We start from the raw sequence: 18,899 nt of genomic DNA, 5'->3' as shown, positions 1-18,899 counted from the left end.
GTGCTGCAGAGATGCTTGTCCTTCTGCACGGTTCTCCCATCTCCACAGAGGCCCTTGGTCTCCTCCCTGACCAAGGCCCTTCTCCCCCGATTGCTCAGTTTGGCCAGATGACCAACTCTTTTTCCATTTAAGAATGATGGAGGCTGTCTTCCGTGCTATTGGGGACATTCAATGCTGTAGAAATGTTTTGGTAACCTTCCCCAGATCTGTGCCTCAACACAATCCTGTCTCGGAGCTCTACGGACAATTCTTTCAACCTCATGGCCTGGTTTTTGCTCTGACATACACGGTCAACTGTGGGATCTTATATAGACAGGTGTGTGCCTTTTCCAAATCATGTCCAATTAATTTAATTTTCCACAGGTGGACTCCAACCATGTTGTAGAAACATCTCATGGATGACCAATGGAAACAGGGTGCGCCTGAGCTTAATTTCAAGTCTCTTAGCAAAGGCTTTGAATGCTTTTGAGACTGTAAGGTATTTCGATTTGTTTTTTTTATAAATTTGCTAACATTTCTGAATACTCCATAATTATAGAGCAAATACATGTTGTGTGTAGATTGAGGATTTTTGTTGTTGTATTTAATCCATTTTAGAATACGGCTGTAATGTAACAAAATGTGGAAAAAGTCAAGGGTCTGAATACTTTACAAATGCACTGTATGTGTGAAGATAATGTGTCTTGCATATAATTAACATTTTAGACAGGAAAGGGAGGGGTGTGTGGCTAAGATATAGGCGAGTCTCTCTCCAGAATGGTTCAGCTGTCTCCCGCCAATTCTTGCGCAGTCATTGTTTCATTGTGTGAATTGTTTGCCCTTTGTTTGTTTGTTTTGATCAATTCCCCATTTCACCAGAAAGTAAACGGACGTAATGGGGAATTGATAAAAAGAGAAACTCAAGTCTAGACAGAATTGCAGGCAGACAGACGACTGAGTAGAAAGAACCTGAATTTGTATGTTTTTGACATCTTTATGTATTTTCACTTAGTTGACAATGGAATTCATTGGCCTACTGCTGCATTGGTCTATAGGCTATGAGTTCCATGCCCTAATGCCTTTAGCTGCCTATAGATCTCGGTGTATCAATGTGTCCACTTGACAGAGGCCGGTGCTCTCACTTTAGTTGAATTTTAACTTTCAGATCATTTTAATTCAGATTTTTATGATTAGCCACGTGACAATGATTTTGAGAAACAGAAACGTTATTGAAATGGAACTGTTCCACAAAAATGTGCAACTGTTCCTCTTGTAATATAGCTGAAATGAATCATTGTCCTCTCTGCTGTGTGTGTGTGTGTGTGTGTGTGTGTGTGTGGTGGCAGGAGGTAAAGGAGCCCAAGGAGGTGAACGTGACAAAGGAGGAGGCCGAGGAGGAGCTGCCCCAGCGGAGAGAGAAGAGTGCAGGGAACGTGGCCAACCTGGTCCAGAGGATGAGCACCTACGGCATCCCAGCTGGGGGCTTCCAGCCACACTCACAGCCCCGTGGACTCAAGAAGAGTAAGTTGTGTGTGTGTGTGTGCTGGCTGTGCTTTCATATTTATAATCACATGTTGTCTCCACCAAAGCACTAACTGAATCACTAGGAAGAATGCCCAGGGTCTTCCATTCATTTCTGTGGACTTAATCTACCATAGGCTAAAGCCTGCTGCACACAGAGGGAACCAACACATGTAACTCTCAGAATAAACTGCTTTCAATTCATGTTTCCCAACACTGTGGGAGGAAGGAAATCAGATGTCTGTCCTCTGAATTGTGTCAAATGTATTAAAAGGATTGTAGGTGCATTCTGGATATAGCCTATATTCCCTGCTGCTGTATTTGCATGTCTGTCTGCTAGTCATGGAGGCTTTTCTTCCACATTGAGCCTTTGTATAGCATACACACATTCTCTTGTGTGACATTGGTGAATAGAACTTGATTGACTTGATGTGTCAACAGCAGCAGGGTTACATGAAGGTCAAGTCCCTATTGAAATGCAGCATTAAAGTGGAGATGACGAACTTCTGATAATCACGTTTGTCTCTGCAGGAAACTGACACTAGCCCATGCCTCCTCCAATCCAATGTTTTTAGATTTGTGGGAAGAAGTGAATGAGTGTACCCTTCAGAAGAAAGGAGATATTATTGGGACTCAACAGCCTCTGTGTGCAGCTGTGCTTGTTCAGATGGGCGTGTCCTGCCACAGGAGCACCTTGCTGAAAAGTCCCATAGTGCTCCTATCAGGAGAGGAGTGTTCTCCTCCTCCACTTCCTGGATCCAGACACCCTTCCCACACTGCCCTCATGCACACCAGGGTGTGTAAACACATCATAAACAAACACCCGTGCACGCGCTTCCAGGATGTTGACGCCATTAGCCGACCCATTGAGCAGCGAATGGACTGGTGTAACTGGTGTTCCCAGCCTTCTCAGGCTCCTGTCTTTTGTTGTTGTTGCAGTGTCTAAGAAGCGGCAGTGCAAGGCGCTGTTTGATTACATGCCCCAGAACGAGGATGAGCTCGAACTGAAGATGGGGGATACCATCGACATCGATGAGGAGGTGAGGCTAGTGCTTCGTTACACTGCCCGAAATGTTGCTATTTACATATGCTGCTCGTAATGACTTTCCTGCATTGGGTTACCTTACCTGTGCTTTATTAAATGTGTTAGACACATTTTTCTGTTTAGAGTTGATTTATCTGTTGAAGTTGTAGAGGTTAGGATTGCATGGGAGACTAACTTACAGCCTAATGGTGTTTACACATGACCATATTTACATTGGATGCAAATCCTAACTCACAGATAATAGTTCTTTGGGTAGAGCTGAGCGATTAACAACATTTTTGTTGTGTTCCGCTTTCTGGACAACTAATTGATCTGTTCAATTATTTTAATTCCTTTTAGTTTTTAGTCAGCTCAATGCACCATTTTCTCTAGACATAAATTACATCAGAGCAGCTCACAGATTGCTGCACCTGTACATAGCCCACCTATAATTTAGCCCAAACAACTACCTCTTTCCCTACTGTATTTATTTATTTATTTATATTTTTTTTGCTCCTTTGCACCCCATTATTTCTATCTCTACCTTGCACATTCTTCCACTGCAAATCTACCATTCCAGTGTTTTACTTGCTATATTGTATTTACTTTGCCACCATGGCCTTTTTTTTCCTTTACCTCCCATATCTCACTTCATTTGCTCACATCGTATATAGACTTGTTTATACTGTATTATTGACTGTATGTTTGTTTTACTCCATGTGTAACTCTGTGTCGTTGTATGTGTCGAACTGCTTTGCTTTATCTTGGCCAGGTCGCAATTGTAAATTAGAACTTGTTCTCAACTTGCCTACCTGGTTAAATAAAGGTGAAATAATAAATAAACAAACATCAAGCCAAAACTGTAGTTAGTTGTAGTTTCCAACAGGCCAATATTCTGCATAGTTTAGAGTAGAAAACGTGGTAATTAACTACAATGACCATAAACTATTGCACACCTACTTGCCCAGTCTGTGTGGGGCAAAACACTGAGGGGATAGAGAGCAGTTGCTTCGTGAGGTATCTCTACCTGAAAATACATGATCTAAGTGATTGATAGTTGGTATTCAGCAGTCATAAAAGTATACCTTATTTACTTTGAACGACTAAAAAGGGGATTTTGACAGACAGCATAGCCAGCAGCTCTGTAGAGATGGGTGACTTGGAATTAAATAAAACAAGTCATCAAATAAAACAAATGTAATATACACAACAACTGAAATATAAGTCATGTGAATAAACGATGGTTAATACGTGCAGTAATGGGCAGTAATGGGCAGTAATGGGCAGTCACTACCATCATGGGATTTTTCTTCATTGTTTTATGTGTTACAGCATTTAACCCACATAATACAGAATGAATTGAATGTTTAAAAACAGAATCAAAACAAATAAAAAAATGTGGTTATTTTTTTATAACCAAACCGACCTAAAAAAAAAAAGCACTATCGCTCAGCACTAACCTTAGGCTATAGGCTAATGTTGGAACTTGGTGATGTATATGGTATATTATTCTAAGGTGATTAGATGTGTACATCAGGTATTCAGAGGGCTCTGATTGGTTGTTCCAGGTAGAGGAAGGCTGGTGGAGTGGAACCATGAACGGAAAATCAGGACTGTTCCCCTCCAACTTCGTCAAAGAGATTGAGACGAACGAAGATGAAGAAACAAACGAATTAACAGATGAAACTGGTAATAATGGAGCTAACGGAGCGTCACTCATGTTCAATCAGAGCATGCCATAACAAGTTAGAGCTGCTAAAGGATTGAGTTTTTTTTTTTGAGGGTTCTGTTTGTATTATTGTGTCTAGGTAAGAGGCTATAGTGCCTGTCTTTGTGTATGTGGGCGAGCGTGTGTGTTCTTCTCATGCGCCTATGCACGTGCACGTGTTTCTGCACGTTTTTGTTTTGTTCACATTTTACATTGTGTTCTTCCCACAGACGTTAGCGGTAAAGAAGCTCTGCTTCTCCCCAGCCCCCCCATCCACCCCTCTCCAGGCAACGGAGTGATCGCCCAGCCCAAGAAGATCCGGGGGGTGGGCTTCGGGGACATCTTCAGGGAAGGTTCAGTCAAGCTGAAGGTCCGCCTGCCCAGCTCAGAGGGAGAAGAGAAGAAAGACAAAGTAAGTGAGCTGAGCCAGGACTGAGAGATGCCTGTCTGAGAACTCACTTACAGGGTGTCATGGACCTCAACAGGTCCCGATAAGGCTTAAATACTTCCCCTTAAAATAGGCCAAAGTCCTCTGAGAACTAATTCACAATTGAGAGGAAGATGGGCATGCTTTTTAAATGTCCAAAAAGTTTCCAACTGTCATATGTTACATAATAAGTATAAAACTAGTAAGGAATGTGGTGGGGAAAAAGTACCCAATTGTCATACTTGAGTAAAAGTAAAGATGCCTTAATAGAAAATGACTCACGTAAAAGTGGAAGTCACCCAGTAAAATACTACTTGAGTAAAGGTATTTGGTTTTAAATATAGTTAAGTATCAAAGTCAATAAAATTGATCAAGTATAAATCATTATAAATTCCTTATATTAAACAAACCAGACGGCACAATTTTTATTTTTTACATTTACGGATAGCCAGGGGCTCACTCCACTCATAATTTACAAACAAAGCATTTGTGTTTAGTCAATCTGCCAGATCAGATAGTAGGGATGACCAGGGATGTTCAAAAATAACTACTTAGGTAGTTCTTCAAAGTATTTTTACTTAAGTACTTTACACCACTGTTTATGGTTAGCATGTTGATACTGAGAGTCATATCACAAAAGTCAGAACACCAGTGCTGGTGTATGAAATAATTTTACATGGGATAATATTGGTTTATGAACTTGTTTTACATTAGCTAACATTCGGAGTTCAGCCACCGTTACACAGTCAGTATTGTTTAGTGTTGCGTGAAGGAGTATTCATAGGTGTCGCTGGCCTTTTGGAATCCCCTGAGTGTTTCAGTCCTGGGAGAGGTGGCGCAGTGTAGTGTGGGTTGACTTACTTTGTCAACCTTTCCCTCTCTTCAGCTTTGTTTTGTTCGCTAATTGTTTTGTTCGCTAATTGTTTGGATGGCAGGCAGGCAGTTTCCCTGCTCCCTCTGACTGACCTAGTTTCCTGGCCTCATATCTGAGGTAGATGTTTCAGTGTGTCTTTATGGTAGGTATTTCAGTGTTTCTGTGGAAGAAATTTCAGTGCGTTTCTGAATGAGATATTTCTGTGTGTTTCTAAGAGAGATAGACTATATATATACAAAAGTATGTGGACACCCCTTCAAATTAGTGGATTTGGCTATTTCAGCCACACACATTGCTGAATCATGCTTCACCATCTGGCAATCCTACGGATTAATCTTGGTTTGACGGATGTCAGGACAACGCTACCTGCCCCAATGCATAGTGCCAAGTGTAAAGTTTGGTGGAGGAGGAATAATGGCCTGGGGCTGTTTTTCATGGTTTGGGCTAGTCTGGGCCCTTAGTTCCAGTGAAAGGAAACATTAATGCTTCAGCATACAATAATATTGTAGACGCTTCTGTGCTTCCTTCTTTGTGGAAACAGTTTGGGAAGGCCCTTTTCTGTTTCTGCATGACAATGCCCCTGTGCGCAAAGCGAGCTCCATATGGAAAAGGTTTGTTGAGATTGGCGTGGAAGAACTTGACTGGCCTGCACAGAGCCCTGACCTCAACTCCATCGAACACATTTGAGATGAATTGGAACGCCGACTGCAAGCCAGGCCTAATCACCCAACATCAGTGCCCAACCTCACTAATGCTCTTGTGGCTGAAATGGAAGCAAGTCCCCGCAGAGGAAAGCCTTCCCAGAATAGTGGAGGCTGTTTATGTCAGCAAAGGAGAGACCAACTCCATATTTTAATGCCCATGATTTTTTAATGAGATGTTCAAAGAGTTGGTGTCCACATACTTTTGCTCATGTATAGTATTTCAGTGCGTTTCTGGGTGAGATGTGTTTCTGAGGGAGATATTTTGGTGTGTTTACAGACAAACTGCAGCTGCACATCCAAATTAATGTTAGATTTTTTTATTTGCATTAATAGGCCGGCTAATAGCACACTGTCGATTACAGCATCCATTTAACCTCCTCTGAAACTCTTCTCTCTTCCCTCCTTCTCTCCCCCCCCCCTCCTTTGTCATGGCAGCGTTGGTTCAGTCTTCGTCCCACAGCTTACAAGATGGCATATTCCATTACGCTGTCGTTCACACACACTCCATCAGTAGATGCATCTCTCTCCTCGTGACTCAACAGCTTGTTGCTCTCAATTCCTTTCACCCGAGACACAACAGACTACCTTAGGCCTGCCTGGCTCTACCACTTGTCTGTCTGCTCGCGCCACAACTAACAAAGGCTGTTCTATGTCGACTCTTTCCCATCCCAAGCTTTCTGATGTTAATATATGTTTTAGCGTAACTCTTAACCCATGTGACATAGTCTGTAGTAGACTGGCATCTCTTCACAAACACTGACCTGCACGCTGTCTGACACACTGTCTGTTGACCAATCAGTCAGTCCGCTGATGGCTCTGTGTTCATTCCGGTCAGGGATCTGGTGGAGACCATCTGGGCATTGTGCTGTGCATCCAATCATGTCAGTAAATCCATCTGTGGTTTGCTTCATTTTAGCCAATCCCATCATTACCATCTGCCGCAAAGCCCGCCCATTCCAACACGACAGATTCACAGAAAGCAGAGGGGGACAGCAAAGCAAAAGGTAAGAGAGAGGGTAAATGTCCCAGTGTTTATGATTAGAAGTGACTGTTCTATTCAAAATGTAATATAGTGTTGCGTTCTCAGACATTACACTTGATCATGATAACACAACATGTATAGTGTTTTATTGTGATTCTTACATGTTGTTCTTACATTGAGGGTAGGTTTATATTGTGAGGGAATGTGTAACTACAATCACACAGTTGCTACCTAGCTAAGTGTTCAACTTTTAAAGCCAATTGCAGGGTTAGTATTAGCCAATGGGAATGGTATCACTAGGAGAAAACATATCACATCCATTACTTAACATGTGTTCATGTATTCTGTGTGTGTGGTTTGTTTGTCAATGACTTCTTGAGAAATGCAGAGTGTTGTTCCTCCTTCCTCAGTAAAAGAATACTGCAAGGCCACCTTTGCTTTTGAGTCCACAAACGAAGACGAGCTGACACTGAAAGATGGCGACGTAATACAAATATTGAGTAAGGTAAGTAAAGCCACATTTACCAGCAACAAGCCCGTGGCCCTAGCCTATACTCAGTGGAGGAGCTTAAAGCTACTACTACTGCTACTACTTCAACAGTCTCCATTTGCTAGTCAAAAAAGTTTTCAAACAGACTACATGACTGTCCCTCTTGTAAGGGAGAGAGGTAACTAGATAGAGGATCTATATTTTCAGCCATGTGTCTACACTTTAAGCCTGGCAAATGGTGCCACATATTAACACCGGGCATTATCTATTTGGTCCTGGTCAACATGGTCCTTCACAGACCGTGGTCCCCTCAGTGTGTTAATCTCACCCCCAGACCAGACCCAGGTATAGTCATCCATCTTACTGCACACTCTCCAACCCTGCCTATCTATTCTTCCCTAGTGGGCTAGGTGAATGTTGTGAGCAAGGACTGGACCAGAACCCCAGGGACAGATTTTAGTATTTAGTCCTAATGCTTTGTATTGGGATTTAGGTAGACCTGGGTAGTTTGTCGGCACGACGTCATTTAGAAAAGGAAAATGAGTTATCCTCTTATTGGACCAGTTCAGATAGTACCTCTCCATTTCAAAAAGCCCTCTAAACACAACGTGATCACCAACGAGCACCCTGCTATGTTTTGGAAGCAGTTTGATGAGAGGAAGCCGTCGTCATAGCAAGTATGTGATCTATGGCAGTTAGCTTCCCTTGATGTTGGCCAGAGACTGGGGACTTGAATTTCACACCCTGAAGAAAAGCATTAATGCTGGGAACGCGGTCAAGACATAGTGCTAGTCCGTCTGGAGAGGCTGAGTTACCATTAAGAGATGATGTGTCTCGAATCATGGTTTGTTATTTAAGGCAGACACATTATGAAAGATCATGTTCCGCTGTGGGTAAATCAAGATGTTTAAGCGCCATCTAGTGTCCATTAAGCAGATTGATGTTCAAGGGCTGCACTCAACTTGATTTGAAATCTAAAGGCAATGTTTCTTCGTTCGCGGAGACTGCATTCACAGTAAACGCTGCATATGTGAACGCTGCATCTAACATGAAGTGAGGCTGATTTATATTGAATGAAAATAATCATTGTTTATTCAGAGGAGATGGGAGAATTTCTTTTGATTACAAAATGGCCTGATGCAGACATTTTAGAATGTTTCTCAGACGTATCCAAATGTCTGTATTATGATGTTCTGTGCTTTGTCTTAGCCTTTTCATCGTAAAGTGCTTCACCAATAAAGTTCTTGTAATGTTTCAGGACACTGGGGAGCCGGGGTGGTGGAGAGGGGAGATCGGAGGTAAAGAGGGCGTCTTTCCTGACAACTTTGTGGCTGTTATGTCAGATGAAGACAAAGAGGTAAGATAAAAGTGGTAGTGAACGCCAGAACCCATATGTGTTCTCTAGTTGCCTTTTTTTCCCCTAGTAGCCTGTGTGTGAAGTCAGTCATTTGTCTTATGATCATACATGTTTAGTTATAAAAACTGTCTTCATCATGATCATACATGTTTAGTTATTTTTTTTAATTAAAAACTGTCTTCATGTTGCAGCCAGCTCCCACATCAAGAGGATCAGTCAAACTGTCTCCCAAGCAGGAAGCAGAAGAGGTACGCTGGGCTGTCCACATGCTTGTGTTAGAGTACATGGTGTATGTTCACAGATTTCATATGGGCCTCATCCATTGATATAAAACACAGTTATGATGAGAGTGGTATCCTGGGAATAATCTGCTGATATTGGATCCACCATAATATGTGGTCTTAGTCAGGGGGCTCTAAGTCATCACTCACTTTATACTGAAACTTATTATTTCTCTAAATGTTCATACATAATACAGTTGAAGTCTGAAGTTTTTCACAATTCCTGACATTTAATCCTAGTAAAAATTCTGTCGTAGGTCGGTTGAGATTACCACTTTATTTTAATAATGTGAAATGTCAGAATAATAGTAGAGAACTTTTATTTCTTTCATCACATTCCCAGTGGGTCAGAAGTTTACATACACTCAATTAGCATTTGGTAGCATTGCCTTTAATTTTTTTAACTTGGGTCAAACGTTTCGGGTAGCCTTCCACAAGCTTCCCACACGAAGTTGGGTGAATTTTGGCCCATTCCTCCCGATAGAGCTGGTGTAACTGAGTCAGGTTTGTAGGCCTCTTTGCTCACACACACTTCTTCAGTTCTGCCCACAAATTTTCTATAGGATTGAGGTCAGGGCTTTGTGATGGCCACTCCAAAACCTTGACTTTGTTGTCCTTAAACCATTATTTGGAAGTATGCTTGGGGTCATTGTCCATTTGGAAGACCCATTTGCGACCAAGCTTCTTCCTGACTGATGTCTTGAGATATTGCTTCAACATATCCACATAATTTTACTCCCTCATGATGCCATATATTTTGTGAAGTGCACCAGTCCCTCCTGCAGCAAAGCACATCCACAACATGTTGCTGCCACCCCCGTGCTTCATGGTTGGGATGATGTTCTTCGGCTTGCAAGCCCCCCCCCCCCCCCCTATTTCCTCCAAACATAAAGATGGTCATTATGGCCAAACAGTTCTATTTTTGTTTCATCAGTCCATTCTTTGTCCCCTTGTGCAGTTGCAAACCGTGTCGAAATAGGACTCGTTTTACTGTGGATATCGATACTTTTGTACCTGTTTCCTTCAGCATCTTCACAAGGTCATTTGCTGCTGTTCTGGGATTGATTTGCACTTTTCGCACCAAAGTACGTTCATCTCTAGGAGACAGATCGCGTCTCCTTCCTGAGCGGTATGACGGCTGTAAGGTCCCATGGTGTTTATACTTGTGTACTATTGTTTGTACAGATGAACATGGTACCTTCAGGCGTTTGAAAATTGCTCCCAAGGATGAACCAGACTTTGGGGGTCTACCATTTTTTTCTGAGGTCTTGGTGGATTTCTTTTGATTTCCCCATGATGTCAAGCAAAGAGGCACTGCGTTTGAAGGTAGGCCTTGAAATACATCCACAGGTACACCTCCAATTGACTCAAATGATGTCAAGTAGCCTATCAGAAGCTTCTAAAGCCATGACATCATTTTCTGGAATTTTCCAAGCTGTTTAAAGGCACTGTCAACTTAATGTAAACTTCTGACCCACTGGAATTGTGATACAGTGAATTATAAGTAAAAAAATCTGTCTGTAAACAATTGTTGGAAAAATTACTTGTCATGCACAAAGTAGATGTCCTAACCGACTTGCCAAAACTATAGTTTGTCAACAAGAAATTTGTTGAGTGGTTGAAAAACTAGTTTTAATGACTCCAACTTAAGTGTATTATAAACTTCCGACTTCAACTGTAGTTACTGAGCTCTCACAGTTTTAATATTGATCCCTCACAGCAAATGTTCCTTCAAATTTTTTTGGGCATTGAGCAAATTTTGTCTAACTTTTTATTTGATTTAACCAAGTAAGTTGACTGAGAACACATTCTCATTTACAGCAACGACCTGGGGAATACTTACAGGGGAGAGGAGGTGGATGAATGAGCCAATTGTAAGCTGGGGATGATTAGGTGACTGTGGTGGTATGAAGGCCAGATTGGGAATTTAGCCAGGACACCGGGGTTAACACCCCTACTCTTAGGATAAATGCCATGGGATCTTTAGTGACCACAGAGAGTCGGGACACCCATATAACGTCCCACCCGAAAGACGGCACCCTACACAGGGCAATGTCCACAATCACTGCCCTGGGACATTTGTATATTTTTTTTAGACCAGAGGAAATGGTGCCTCCTACTGGCCCTCCAACACCACTTCCAGCAGCATCTGGTCTCCTATCCAGGGACCAACCAAGACCAAACCTGCTTAGCTTCAGAAGCAAGCCAGCAGTGGGATGCAGGGTGGTATGCTGCTTGTTGATAGGCGTGTGGGCCACAGAAAAACTGAACTTAACACTAGGGGCCGCAGTGGCTTGCGGGTCTGCATACCCATAGCCATACCCACACATGCAGTCAGAGACCTAGCCTTTTGGGGGTCCTAAGTTACATTTTGTTGAGGGGCCCCCCGCACCTTGCAAGCAAAATATTTTAGCGGCCGTCCTCTACACATTTTGCCATGGGGCATAGAGAAAACAAGTTTAATGTAAAAGATTTAGTAATTTTATAACTAATTTCATGCATTTCTAATAATTTTGCCATGGGGTGGAGCATTTTTTTCTTCCGTTTTACATGTAATTTCCTGCAACTCTACAAATTTTGTCATACGGTGGGGAGAAATGTTTGCAGTTTTTAATGATTTCGGAGTGAGACGGCCTAACAAAATCATTGGGGGCCCCCGGTCTGTAGTTCAACCATTATTACTACAAGTTTAGATAGCTAGACTAATTTACTAAAAAAAACGTTTAGTTGACATGGCTAATTGAGAGAGATTATTATGCACAACCAAATGTCGAAATTGCACGTTGTATATTTTACTATTCTAACTCTCAACAGGAAGTTGAGACAACTGAGTTCCCAGAAAAATATATATGTATTTTTTTGCCTGCATCCCTGATATAGGTCTACCAGAATGACATATCATCAAAAACAATGGAGAAAATGCATATTATAACGTTTCTATGATACAGCCTACAGTAGTAACCTATGTGTGTTGTTCAATGTAGCCTACGTTCAATGAGATTTGACAAAAAAACACTTTATAAATTAAAATGTATTATTATCCCCATACCATTATTATAGCGAATCAGACCCTCTGCCTATTGGCGTCTTAGCTTATTCAAGCATGTCTCAAAATTCAACACTGCCCCTTTAAGACATAAAAAAGCTCTATCAGACTCAATTTTCAAGGATGGCTAGAAATGTACATGGTTTTTGTGCTGTTGTAGGAAGTAATCACACCCCATTGCAGACCAGAAATGATCTGTAACTGGGCTATTAACCAGCAAAGAATATGAATAAATGTGCACACGTGGTTACACGCGTTGTGCTGTCAATAGAATCATCTGACGATGCGCTCTGCCTACATCAAAATCACAGACAGTCTTGTTAGATTTGTTTCGGTATGTTGCATTGAAAGGTGGAAAATATGTTGATTTGATCACAATTCCCACAATAGAGGGACACGTTGATTATGTAGGGCAGGGCAAACTACTAAAGTTGAGGGAAGTTCAATCTCGTGCATCTCTTTGCGGGCTGGTATTTCATCTGCGCGGCAGTCCTGGGGAAGCTGCGCCCCAGCACAGCTTAGAGGGAACATTGCTCACAGCTGTTCTGTTCAAAGAGAAGTGTACACTATCAATTCCTTCTGGTCAAAAAGTATCCTCCAGCTAAATAGTCATTTGTTAAAGTTGAATTAATCGTAAGTAAAGTTCCTGGTACTTGAACTAAGAGTCCTGCCCGTTGTTGCCTCACCGGCCCACACAGTGGCTGTCGTTGTGTCGTGTCACGGCCCTGTGGAGAGAACACACTGCTCTGCCCCCCCCCCCCCCCCACATTGGGGCGGCAGGGTAGCCTAGTGGTTAGAGCGTTGGACTAGAAAGGTTGCAATTTCAAATCCCAGAGCTGACAAGGTTACTAATATGTCGTTCTGCCCCTGAACAAGGCAGTTAACCCACTGTTCCTAGGCCATCATTGAAAATAAGAATTTGTTCTTAACTGACTTGCCTAGTTAAATAAAGGTTAAAAAAAAATGTAGGTCAATGGGTGAAGCAGTGGTGGAGCACAGTCTTCTGGCCCAGAGCGTTGGGAGAGTTTTTACCCCATAAATTAGCTCAATGTTGCCCTTTGTTTAAGGCCCTGGCCTAGGCAACGGGAATGTGATGAGCACTGGCTCATGTGACAGTTGAGAAACACACGCTGGTCAAATGTTCATGAGAGGGAGGGATGGGAAGGGAATGTTCTCAGCTCTGCTAGATGCTCAGTAGAGGGCAGCCATAAACAGATCTCCATTAAGAGGTTACCAGGCCAGTCTCTTTCTCTCTCTCTCTCTCTCTCTCTCTCTCTCTCTCTCTCTCTCTCTCTCTTCCTCTGTTTTCATTCTTGTTTTCTTTCTCTCCATCTCTCTCTCTCTTTCTAAATAGTTTTTGCCAGCATGGTATAAACTCCCAGTGTGGACTGTTACAGCATACATATCCCGGTATGCATCTTTTTGTGGTGCTGGCAAGGAGCATTATCAATCTGAAATGTTGCAGTATCCATCCTATTATCACTGCATGATGTTTACTTACAGGAGAAAGACTGAGTTTTAAACCTCCTAATCCACCACTCATAGGTGACCCACAGTTTGTCTGCAAATCATTCTCAGGTATAGCCTTAACATGGAAAGTTGCCATGGAAGTCGTCATCACACTATAATAGAATGATCTCATTGGGCTTGTGGAAAGGCTATGAATATAAAGCACACACTTATTGTCTAGAAGCTGTCAGTGTTACTGCAGTGTCTTACTGCTTGGCATCATGTATTAAGGACTTTATGTAATTCCATAGGACAAACATTAAAGCACATTTTAAGATGAGCAAGATTAAGATCAGTGTAATAATTGCTTGTTGTGTTCATTTGGAGCATGTGCTTCTCTTCTGACTCATGCTCTGGCCTCTGCATTAGATGCCTGGCATCACTCTTCCTCAGCCCTCTAGTCTCTGACACACTGATGCGCCTGAGCAAGACGCTGTGCAGATTCCTTAATCTTTCTATCTAAGGAGCAAGGTGATTTGTAGATCAGTGATTCGGCCCAGTGCATTGCTCAGGCTGGATCCCTGGAACAGCTGCCGTGACATCGGAATCTCTGGCACATGACTTTACAGTAAGGAAGCCCTGTGTTGCTATTGATATACCGTTTAAATTGGAATGATATCAGGTCGACTAAAGTCTAAGCCTGTTCAAATGTATTACAAATATTCCGTCAGAAATAATACCATGAATTGGGAACAATTTAAAGAAACTGATGAAGACCAAAATCATCCAAACATTGTTGTAATGGTTACAGCAAAGGGCAGTCATTCTCTGGAGCAACAAACAATTGTTGAACAGACCCTGCCTTTCTTCTTTGTTAAATGTGAAATTCATCTGAGCAATTGCCCCAAAATAATTGAATTTAGTTGCGCGCTTAAAAAAACATGAAAACATTGTCCCCTTGAACAAACAATTAACCCTAGGCATACTGTTTTTCGGTGTTCACAAACCACACCCTCGCCCCTACCAACTCGCTTGGAGGGCGCTCCGTTGTCACATGTTGCTGATGGAACTCAGACGGTGACTTCAAGGGTGGCAAGGGATCAAATAAACCAATCAATTTCAGGACACACTCATGACTTGAATAATGCAATTCATGTTCCACTTTTAAATAATAAAACAAGCATGACCTTCAAAATGAGAAAATTCCCCCTGTAGATATAACCCCCCCAGTAACAGCTAAAATAATTATTTGGGAGGTATTTCATATGTTACATGTATCAAGCCTTGAAATCCGACACATACAAATACAGGTGACTCATAATTAGGGATGACTACTATTTTGTGTGAAATTTAAAAATGATGCTTAAAAAAGATGCAGTGTGTTATGGGATACCACTTCGCTCTGAAGCCGGCAGTGTAGCCGACTCGGTCAAAGTTGTTATCGAAGGGATTAATTAGGCCCTTCACCCTTTCACTCCCTCAGCTTTGGGACACCTGTGCATATGGCGGACGCGTGTGTGAACGTCCAAATGGAGGGACAAAGGGAAGGGGGTGATTTGACACAAGGAGTAAATACACAGTAAATAACAAATAACGAGTAAAAAATAACATGGCTATATACAGGGTGTACCAGTACCAAGTCGATCTGCAGGGGTACAAGGTAACTTAAGTAGCGATGTGCATATAGTAGGGGTAAAGCGACTAGGCAACTGGATAGATAATAGAGCCTTCCGGTTGAGGTGTGGAGCTGTTGCCATACCAGGCCGTGATACAGAATACATAGATCAAACGCTAGTATGGAATGGAACAATCTAATATCTCATGACAAAGAAAAAATACTGTTGGTTTGACATCTGAGTTCTAATCAAATGGTATGTGTATTCTTTACATTAATAAGTGGTATATCCTTTTGATAAATGATTAGTCAAAAGAATGAGACTCATGTTTCATGTCTTAGTTGAATTGGTTTGAATTAATGTCTTCCTTCAATTCAAATGTAATTCAAATTCTGCGTCCCTTGAGGTGTGGCCAATTCAAATTAGGTCTGGGTTGTTTTTCATCAGCCTTGTTGGCCCGTCACAAGGTATTCGGGGTTGCTTTTCTTTCGGAAAAATGCTTGACTTGTTACCTTACTACGTACTGTACTTATTAACATATTCCCTAAATGTTGAACCTAATTCAGTGGGGCAAGAAAGTGCTCTTTCTCTCTGTACTTGTTGGCCATCATGGTGTGTCTGCTGGGAGTCTGATGTTTAAACTGAGGGCTACTGTATTGACCCACTTTGTGTTTTTCAGAGACTCAAGAAGCCGCCGCCACCATCAAAAAGCATAGGTAAGGCCTGTTTCATAAGGAACGTGACCATCATCAATCTCCTGTAGATGAACATGTGTAGTAGTAGATCACTATCAGTTAACGGAGAGGCAGGCAGCGGGCGACTTATCTTCAAAACATCCCCACGCGAGTCTTCTCTAGTACAGTAGCAAACAATATGGGCAGACAAACATAAAGGTGTACCTCTGCCTGTGCCCATTAGCATGTCCTGTCACCTAATATCATGGGCGGCAGGTAGCCTAGCGAAGGTCACTTGCTCGAATCCCTCAGCCGACAAGGTGACAACTCCACCAGATAATTGTCATCCTCTCCAGTTCTGAATGCTTGGTTAGGGGATGCTTTATAGATTTAAACGCCACTCAAAGATTTTCATAAGTGGCAATTGCTGTAAATCTCCCGAGAGGATGCCTAAATTGGTGCGTTATTAAGAATGCCTTGAGTTGAGAGTGTTGCGCTACGACCCCAAGTTCAAGATTCAGGGCAAAGAAACCAACATCTAAGACTTTCCCAACTTTGTTTACTACCAAGTAGTACACTCAGTCCAGATCTAAGCCGAACTGCCAAGGCCGACAGAGACGTGATGCATGTAGGGAGTTAGGATCCTTTGATTCCTGTCTGATAGCACAATGTACTCTCACATAGCACACTCCTAGGGCTTTCATCCCTGCGGCTGTTAGAGGAGATACAAGACCTCTGGTATAATGGGTTTTAACTATGCCATAGATCTAGATCTCTGGAGGCAGGGAGACTTCCCTAATGCCCTCAAGGTGTGGGATTAATGACTTGTCCCATTCATTCTAACTGCTCACATATTTGTATTTAGATTTGAATTAGTTTTCCAAATTGAAGAAGGTACTTGGCTGTTCTATATTGCACCGGCATTCACCTAGATATCTGTCTTGATTGGAAAAAACGTTTTCTCTTCTGAGGTTGTTGTTTCCGAGAGGGGTGCTAAGACTGACATATCTAGCACACCCACATCTGAAGTTACAGGAGCTTGCAAAAAGCACTGCAAAGATTTCTGTACTCTCCCTTTAGTCTGCACAGGAAACACTTGTCTCCACATCCTCCTGCTTGTCTGCAGAATATCTGTTTAGTTTGCTCTGTGCTCGAGTGGCTGTCCTCATAGACTCATGATCCACGGTAAAGAGAGGAGGACGTTACTAAACAACGGAAACATGCTTCGCTTTTCAGCTCGAAAACCTGAGGTCCCGAGCGCCGACAAGAAGCCCCAGCATCCCCATCCTGAGGATAGAGGTAAGGGTCGCCCTCTTCTCTCCCTTCCACCTATCTGCCCTTTCCCATTAAGGGGTGAGAAACCTCTCCCCTCCCCCCCTGGGAGCAGCACTTGTGCCCCAGCAGATGAGTTGGTGTGAAGAAGGTTGCAGACAACACCTCCCACCTCCCAATCAGCCCCGACAGCTCCAAGGGACATGTGGCTCTCCGGATGAGAGCCCACCCCACCAATCACATCCTCTCCGATATCACATATATATTTTTTTAGCGGCGTTGCAGTTCACCCTGGCCCTATGTGTGTGGGGAGTCAGTCTCATCCGTAACACCAAAGGAGAGATTGCTCTGTTTGCCGATAGACATGCAGGTCTTGATTTACTAAGTGTTCGTACCAAGTGTCAAGGAGAAAGCCGACATTTTGCCTGTGCATTTGGACCCCACATGAATAACTTAATGAATAAATAACTGTGAAAGCTGTCCTCAAGGGTCTAGACACTAGACAGACACTTGTCGTACAGATAACGGTAGGGATCCACTTTTTGACAGTAGAACAGCATGAAGGGCGATGGTGATTATGCTAATGTGCATTTTGACCTGGTCCTGGTTCTCTCGCTACAGCGGTGACTTTTCCCCCCTCTTTATTAACAACAGGTTTATACAATTGTAAGTTTAATACAATCGATGGACAATTTATCAGATTGGCCACCAGTTCACACATACTATGGATAGTTTTATTTATTTATCCTATAGAAATTCTATGATTTCTTCCCCCTATTGTGTAAGAGACATTATGTACAGTGCCTTCAGAAATAATTCACACCATTTGACTTTTTACACATTTTGTTGTTACAGCCTGAATTTAAAATTGATTGAGATTTTGTCACTGGCCGACACACAGTACCCCATAATGTCAAAGTGGAACTATATTTTTTACAAATTAATAAGAAATGAAAGGCTGAAATATCTTGAGTCAATAAGTATTCAACCCCTTTGTTATGTTAAGCCTAAATAAGTTCAGGAGTACAAATTTGCTTCACAAGTCACATAAGTTGTATGGACTCACTCTGTGCAATAATAGTGTTTAACATGACGACTACCTCATCTCTGTACCCCACACATTCAATGAATTATCTGTAAGGTCCCTCAGTCGAGCAGTGAATTTCAAACCCAGGTTCAACCACAAAGACCAGGGAGGATTTCTAATGCCTTCCAAAGAACAGCACCTATTGGTAGATGAGTAAAAAACAGACATTGAATTAGGGCTGACCCCGTTTAGTCGACTGGTCGATTGTTTGGTCGATAGGGTGTTGGCCGACTGAGATTTATTTAGTCAAGCAGTAGCAAAAAATTATAATTCATGGTGTACCATACACCGGTCTGAATCACGCCTGTCTGAGTGGACTAATCCATTGTGGAGGCTGTGGGGATGGCATAGTCAATCGCTCTAAGACATGTGCTACTGAAATTGTATATGGTTATATTACGAAAGAAC

General features: G+C 42.3%; 1 protein-coding gene across 8 annotated transcripts in view; it reads left to right on the top strand.

Annotated features, from left to right (window-relative positions):
* The window catches only part of LOC110522288 (CD2-associated protein), a 101,012-nt gene that overhangs the window by 45,499 nt on the left and 36,614 nt on the right, over positions 1-18,899 (top strand). For 6 of the 8 annotated variants that reach the window (XM_021600553.3, XM_021600552.3, XM_021600556.3 and 3 more), the window contains 10 exons: positions 1,326-1,500; positions 2,440-2,540; positions 4,093-4,213; positions 4,463-4,644; positions 7,154-7,241; positions 7,630-7,724; positions 8,968-9,066; positions 9,258-9,314; positions 16,138-16,174; positions 17,369-17,431. In XM_021600553.3, coding sequence (XP_021456228.3) covers positions 1,326-1,500; positions 2,440-2,540; positions 4,093-4,213; positions 4,463-4,644; positions 7,154-7,241; positions 7,630-7,724; positions 8,968-9,066; positions 9,258-9,314; positions 16,138-16,174; positions 17,369-17,431 — 1,018 coding nt within the window. Of the gene's footprint in view, positions 1-363; positions 479-1,325; positions 1,501-2,439; positions 2,541-4,092; positions 4,214-4,462; positions 4,645-7,153; positions 7,242-7,629; positions 7,725-8,967; positions 9,067-9,257; positions 9,315-16,137; positions 16,175-17,368; positions 17,432-18,899 lie in introns of all 8 variants that reach the window. The other 2 variants (XM_090232902.1, XM_090232906.1) reach the window with 1 other exon arrangement.

Source organism: Oncorhynchus mykiss, chromosome 4 (assembly GCF_057628025.1).
Source record: "Oncorhynchus mykiss isolate SJ-2025 chromosome 4, ASM5762802v1, whole genome shotgun sequence".
Classification (NCBI taxonomy): Eukaryota; Metazoa; Chordata; class Actinopteri; order Salmoniformes; family Salmonidae; genus Oncorhynchus; species Oncorhynchus mykiss.
This window is presented reverse-complemented; position numbering and strand designations above follow the sequence as displayed.